This window comes from Protobothrops mucrosquamatus, unplaced genomic scaffold (genome assembly GCF_001527695.2).
Source record: "Protobothrops mucrosquamatus isolate PMUCROS unplaced genomic scaffold, P.Mucros_1.0 scaffold_61, whole genome shotgun sequence".
Taxonomy (NCBI): Eukaryota; Metazoa; Chordata; class Lepidosauria; order Squamata; family Viperidae; genus Protobothrops; species Protobothrops mucrosquamatus.
The window spans coordinates 87710-94491 of NW_015386137.1; the positions used below are offsets into that span (position 1 = coordinate 87710).

The 6782-nt window shown below is 49.1% G+C and overlaps 1 protein-coding gene across 1 annotated transcript in view; it reads left to right on the forward strand.

The window, feature by feature from the left end:
- Positions 1–5078, forward strand: part of TPGS2 (tubulin polyglutamylase complex subunit 2) — a 20849-nt gene extending 15771 nt beyond the window's left edge. Inside the window, exons 6-7 of the mRNA XM_029283432.1 lie at positions 1078–1238; positions 4836–5078. Coding sequence (XP_029139265.1) covers positions 1078–1238; positions 4836–5078 — 404 coding nt within the window. The remainder of the gene's footprint in view (positions 1–1077; positions 1239–4835) is intronic.
- The last annotated feature ends 1704 nt before the right edge of the window (positions 5079–6782 follow it).

Genomic DNA, 6782 nt, shown 5'->3' on the forward strand with positions numbered 1-6782 from the left:
ATTCTAGAGTTCTGATTGGCTCGCCAGTTTTGGGGAAGGTAGACATGTGCCTAGTTAGTGAGTGAGTTAGTAAGTTAGTGAGCGAGTTAGTTATAGTCTGCCTTTATTGTTTTTATAAATAACTCAAGATGTCAAACATACTCAACCTAGCTTCCACCTCCTCCTCATGACAACAACCCTGTGGGGTGGGTTGGACTGAGAGTGTGACTGGCCTAAGGTTACCCAACCATAGGTGGGACTAGAATTCACAGTCTCCTGGTGATTGGCCCAGAGTCACCCAAATGGCTTTAATGCCTATAGTGGGACAGGAACTCACCCTCTCCTGGTGATTGGCCCAGAGTTACCCAGCCAGATTTCATGCCTAAGGAAGGACTAGAACTTACCCTCTCCTGGTGATTGGCCCAAAGTCACCTAGTTGGCTTTCATGGCTAAGGCAGGACTAGAACTCACCCTCTCCCACTGATTGGCCCAGAGTTACCCAGCCAAATTTCATGCCTAAGGAAGGACTAGAACTCACCATCTCCCACTGATTGGCCCAAAGTCACCCAGCCAGATTTCATGGCTAAGGAAAGACTAGAACTCACCATCTCCCACTCATTGGACCAAAGTCACCCATCTGGATTTCATTGCTAAGGCAGGACTAGAACTCACTGTCTCCTGGTGATTGGCCCAAAGTCACCCATCGGGTTTTCATGGCTAAGGCAAGACTAGAATTCACCGTCTCCTGGTGATTGGCCCAAAGTCACCCATCCGGATTTCATGGCTAAGGCAGGACTAGAACTCACCCTCTCCTGGTGATTGGCCCAAAGTCACCCATCCGGATTTCATCCCTAAAATGGAACTAGAACTCACCGTCTCCTAGGAAGATTGTTCCCCCCCCCCAATGAACTGACCCTCAGTTAACTCAGCCAAATGTTCTGGGTTTGCCTTAGTGAGCTGGCACTGCCCCCTAAGTGAAAACGTGGCTGGTAAAATCTGTGAACGGAGGTAGTTAAGTTGTTTTTGCAGAGTATCAAAGGAAGGACCTTTTTGACCAGTTTCCTAACTTTTGCGATCGTCTTCCGGTCTCCGCCTTAGTTGTCAGCCCCGAATCGGAAATCTGGTTCCTGGACCGCGGCCTTTACTGGCACTTCCTCAGCAAGTCCTTCACCGCGTATTACCGACTTCTGATCACTCATCTGGGACTCCCCCAGTGGCAGTACATCTTCACCAGCTACGGCCTCAGCCCCCAGGCCAAGGTGAGTGAGGGCGGCTGCTTCTTCAGAAGCCTTTTCTTGCACCTGGAGGGACCTGCCAATCCGCTCTTGGAGGCTGAATGAAAAATAACAAGAGTTGGAAGGGACCTGGGAGGTCATCTAGTCCAGGGCTTTTCAACCTTTTCACCCATGGTACCACTTTTAGGATATGGCAACATCTGAGTACCACCAGTCGCCTAGCAAAGTGTCAAAAACTTGATGACCAAAAAAAGGAAAAAAGTGATAAAGTACAGGTAGTCCTCGACTTACAACAGTTCGCTTAGTGACTGTTCGAAGTTACAATGGCACTGAAAAAAGTGCCCCCCCCAAGCCACAGCCGAGCAAGACACCTGCCTGCCCACCCGGCGGCGCTCTTCCTCCTGTCCGAGGTTTTCATTGTTGTGAGCATTTCTGTTGAGGATTGGCAGTGGGGATGGGGTGGGGGGTGTTTGGTTTTTATTCCCCCGTCTGCTGGGTGGTTGCAGCAGGTTTTGGTCACTTCACATGACCCTGGGACACTGTGACCGTCATAAATATGAATCAGTTGCCAAGCATCTGAATGTAAGTCACAAGACCCTGGAGACGCTGCAACATTCCAGCTGATCGACGCTTCTTCTGGGCTCAGCAGAAGTGCCAGGATCAGCGCCGAGCTCCAGCTGGAGCCTGGCACTGATCCTGGTGCTTCCGCTGAGCCCTGACAGCCCTGCAGCTCCAGCCATCTCTCGCTCAGGCTTGTGCGGTGCTGCCACCGGTTCAGCTCATTCCCCTCCCCCGCTACCCACTTTTCTAGGATGTTCGCATACCACCTGCCAGGTGCCAATGTACCACAGGTGGTACCCATACCACTGGTTGAAAAGCCCTGTATCTAGTCCAACCCCCTGCTCAGGCAGGAAACCCTATACCATTTCAGACAAATGGCTGTCCAGTCTCTTCTTAAAAACCTCCAGTGATGGAGCATTCACCGCTTCTGGAGGCAGGTCGTTCCACTGGTTAATTAACAGAATCACTGAGTTGGAAGGGACCTCGGAGGTCTTCTAGTCCAACCTCCCCCCCGCTCGAGCTGGAGACCCTACACCCTATCAGAGAAATGGCTGTCCAGTCCCTTCTTAAAAACCTGCAGTGTTGGAGCATGTTGGCAAAGTGGGCTGAAGCCAATTATTGGTAGTCCTTGACTTACAACCACTCGTTTAATAGCCGTTTGAAATTACAGCAGCACAGAAAAAGATGAATTATGACCGTTTGTCACACTTATGACCATTGCAGCATTCCCCACAGACATGTGATCAAAATATAGATACCAGGCAACTGACTCGTATTTATCCTGGTCGCAGTGTCCTGGGGGGGGGAGGGAAATCACGTGATCCCCATTTGCGACCTTCCCAACCGGCTTTCGACAAGCAAAGCCAAACGAGGGAAGCCAGATTTGCTTAGCAACTGCATGGTTCACTTAACAACCGCGGCGATTCACTTGACAGTGGTGGCAAGAAAAGATGGTAAAATGGGGCAAGGCTCACATGGCCAGTGCCTTGCTTAGCAACGGAAATTTGGGGGCTCCCTTGTGGTCGTACGTCCAGAACCACCGCATCCCAGCAGGATGGAGGAAAGAAGTACCAAAGGGAGATAAATTACTAGTAAAGGAGAATCTTTGTAGCTCAGGGTTGACATGAGGGGTCCTTGGTGCCCTCTGAACTTGGTGGTTTCCTTGCAGACGTTTCACGACCCAAACTAGGGAACATCACCAGTGCTAGAAGGAGAGAGGTTTGCAGAGAAGTGGAGGAGGAGGAGGAGGACTGTGGGGTCCTTGGTGCCCTCTGAACTTGGTGGTTTCCTTGCAGATGTCTCATGACCCAACTAGGTAACATCATCAATGCTAGAAGGAGAGAGGTTTGCAGAGAAGTGGAGGAGGAGGAGGACTGTGGGGTCCTTGGTGACCTCTGAATTTGGTGGTTTATTTGCAGATGTTTCACAACCCAAACTAGGTAACATCATCAGTGCTAGAAGGAGAGGGGGGGGAGAGAGACAGACAGACAGACAGGCAGAGATATGAGAGGTAGAGATAGAGATATGGAGATAGATAAAATAGACAGGATAGATGATGATGTAGATAGATAGATAGATAGGTAGGTAGGTAGGTAGGTAGGTAAGGTAGATAGATAGATAGATAGATAGATAGATAGATAGATAGATAGATAGATAGATAGATAGATAGATAGATAGATGATAGATAGATAGATAGATAGATAGATAGATAGATAGATAGATAGATAGATAGATAGATAGATAGATAGATAGATAGATAGATAGATAGATAGATAGATAGATAGACATTTCATGACCCAAACTAGGTAACATCATCAGTGCTAGAAGGAGAGGGGGGGGAGAGAGACAGACAGACAGACAGGCAGAGATATGAGAGGTAGAGATAGAGATATGGAGATAGATAAAATAGACAGGATAGATGATGATGTAGATAGATAGATAGATAGATAGATAGATAGATAGATAGATAGATAGATAGATAGATAGATAGATAGATAGATAGGTAGGTAGGTAGGTAGGTAGGTAGGTAGGTAGGTAGGTAAATAGATAGATAGATAGATAGATAGATAGATAGATAGATAGATAGATAGATAGATAGATAGATAGATAGATAGATAGATAGATAGATAGATAGATAGATAGATAGATAGACATTTCATGACCCAAACTAGGTAACATCATTAGTGCTAGAAGGAGAGGGCTTTGCAGAGAAGTAAAGGAGGAGGAGGAGGAGGAGGAAGAGGACTGTGGGGTCCTTGGTGCCCTCTGAACTTGGTGGTTTCCTTGCAGATGTTTCATGACCCACCTACGTGACATCATCAGTGCTAGAAGGGAGAGAGGTGTGGAGGAGGAGGAGGAGAATTGTGGGGTCCTTGGTCGCTCTGAATTTGGTGGTTTTCTTGCAGACGTTTCATGACCCAACTAGGTAACATCATCAGGGCGAGAAGAGAGTGGGGTTTGCTCTCAGTTTACACTCTGATGCCTTGCTTGGTCAGTGTTGGTGGGGGTGGTCTTAGAGGTACTTTGGTTGAGCTGTTTTGTGTTGGCTTTTTTGGCAGTTCCGTGATTGGGGCATTGTTTACCTCTTGAGTATTGGTCTGATGTTAATCTATGCCCCTCTGGGTATTGACTGCTGGTAGGGGAGTGTTTTGATCTTTTTTCCTCCCTTTTTGGCTTTTTAACTATTTAACTTGAACGGTATGTAGATGTGGTTTATCTCTTTGTGCCTGTTGATGGCTGCTTTGTCTTGAGTGCCAGGCTTCCAGGAATTCCCTAGCCTTTTTGGACTTGGCTTGGTCTGGGATGCTCGCGCCTTCCCGGTTCAAACTAGGGTCGAGTCTGTCCATAAATTGGGAAATTAAAAGGGTTTTCATCTTGTAAGAGTTTCCCCGCTCCTTACTCGCACTGATGACGTTACCTAGCTGGATAATGAAACGTCCGCAAGAAAACGAGCACCGAGGGGGACAAATTAACCGGGAATCCCGGGGGTCCCTTCCTCTCCTGCTCCCCTCTTCCCAAACCCCGGCTCTGACTTCCCTTTTTCTCTTCCTCGTCCTCCAGCAATGGTTCAACATGTACAAACCCATCACACTCAACACGGAGCGGCTGTCGGAAGTGGCTGACGCGTTCGTCAACAAGCTGGACCCCAATAAGGTTTTCCGCAGCAAGACCAAGATGCCCCCGGTGAAGAAGAGGTCGCCGTCCCAGCTGGCCCCCTCCCAGAAGAACCAGACGGCCGGAGGGTCCCCCCGGAACCCCTCGCAGGGCGGGAGCTTGTCAAGAAGACGGGAAACGCAGCCTTGAGCCTCCCTCTGGATTCTCCCCCCCACCCACCCATCCTAACCACACACACACACACCCCAGAAGTTGCCCAGCCTCTTAGCTCCACCTGGCTCCTTCTGCTTTGCAGGACTTGAATATTTATTGCCGAATATTTATTGCCACAGACTTGAAGCCCTGCCTGATTTTTTTTTTTGGGGGGGGCACACCTGCAACTCTTCCAAAAGACAAAAGGGTGGGGGGGAAAGGGGGTGTTTTTAAGGCACTCGTTCTCTTATCCTGGGTTTGCACGGAATTGTTCTCACACCTAGTGCCAGGCTAATTACTTGCTTCTTCCCCCCTGCTCTCCCTCCTTCCTTTTTTCTCTTCCATCCCTCCCTACCTCCTTCTATCCCTTCCTTTTTCCTTCTTCCTCTCTCCCTCCCCCTTCCTCATTTTCCTTCCTTCCGTGCTCTCTTTCTTTCTCTTCTTCCTTCTATCCATCCTCCCCCCTCCCCATCCTCTCTTTCTCAACTTCCTTCTCTCTCACCCTCCTTCCCTCCTTCCTTTTTCCCTTTTTCCCTCCCTCCCTCCTTCCTTCCTTTCTCCCTCCCCCTTCCTCCCCCTTCTTCCCTTTCTTTCTTTCCTTTGTTCCATCCTCCCTCCCTCCCTTTCTTTCCTTCTTCGCCCCTGCTTTCCTTCCTTCCTTTTTTCCCTTCCATCTCTCCCTACCTCCTTCCATCCCTTCCTTTTTCCTTCTTCCTCTCCCTCCCCTTCCTCATTTTCCTTCCTTCCATGCTCCCTCTCTTCCTTTCTTCCCTTCTTCCTTCTATCCATCCTCCCCCATCCCTCCCACCCTCTCTTTCTCAACTTCCTTCTCTCTCCCTCCTTCCTTCCTTCCTTTTTCCCTCCTTCCCTCCCTACCTCCTTCCTTCCTTTCTCCCTCCCCCTTCTTCCCTTCCTCTCCTTTCTTTCTTTCCTTCTTTCCATCCTCCCTCCCTCCCTTTCCTTCATTCCATCTTCCCTCCCTTTCTTTCCTTCTTTCCTTCCGTCTTCCCTTCCTCCCTCCCTTTCTTTCCTTCTTCGCCCCTGCTTTCCCTCCTTCCTTTTTTCCCTTCCATCTCTCCCTACCTCCTTCCATCCCTTCCTTTTTCCTTCTTCCTCTCTCCCTCCCCCTTCCTCATTTTCCTTCCTTCCATGCTCCCTCTCTTCCTTTCTTTCCCTTCTTCCTTCTATCCATCCTCCCCCCTTCCTCCCACCTTCTCTTTCTCACTCAACTTCCTTCTCTCTCACCCTCCCTCCTTCCTTCCTTTTTGCCTCCTTCCTTCCCTACCTCCTTACTTCCTTTCTCCCTCCCCCTTCCTCCCCCTTCTTTCTTTTTTCCTTCTTTCCATCCTCCCTCCCTTTTTTTCCTTCATTCCATCCTCTGTCTCTTTCTTTCCTTCTTTCCTTCCATCTTCCCTCCCTCCCTCCCTGCCTGGTAATACATCCCTGGTCTACTCGTAGGGCACCGTTCCCCAACCTGGCGCCCTTCAAAGCTCTTCAACTGCAACTCTCAAGAGTTGGTGGTCCAACCATATGGGATGAGAAGTTACAGAGGTTGCAGCCTGCTGGGGAAGATGGTCCCAGTAATGGAGAAAAGTCATCTCCTTCCTTCTAGGCCTGGGTTCCAAAGAAAAGGTGATGAATTTAGGAGGATCTCAGCTGGTTTCTGACCAGAAATGGACAGGGATAGATTCTCCTTGGAAC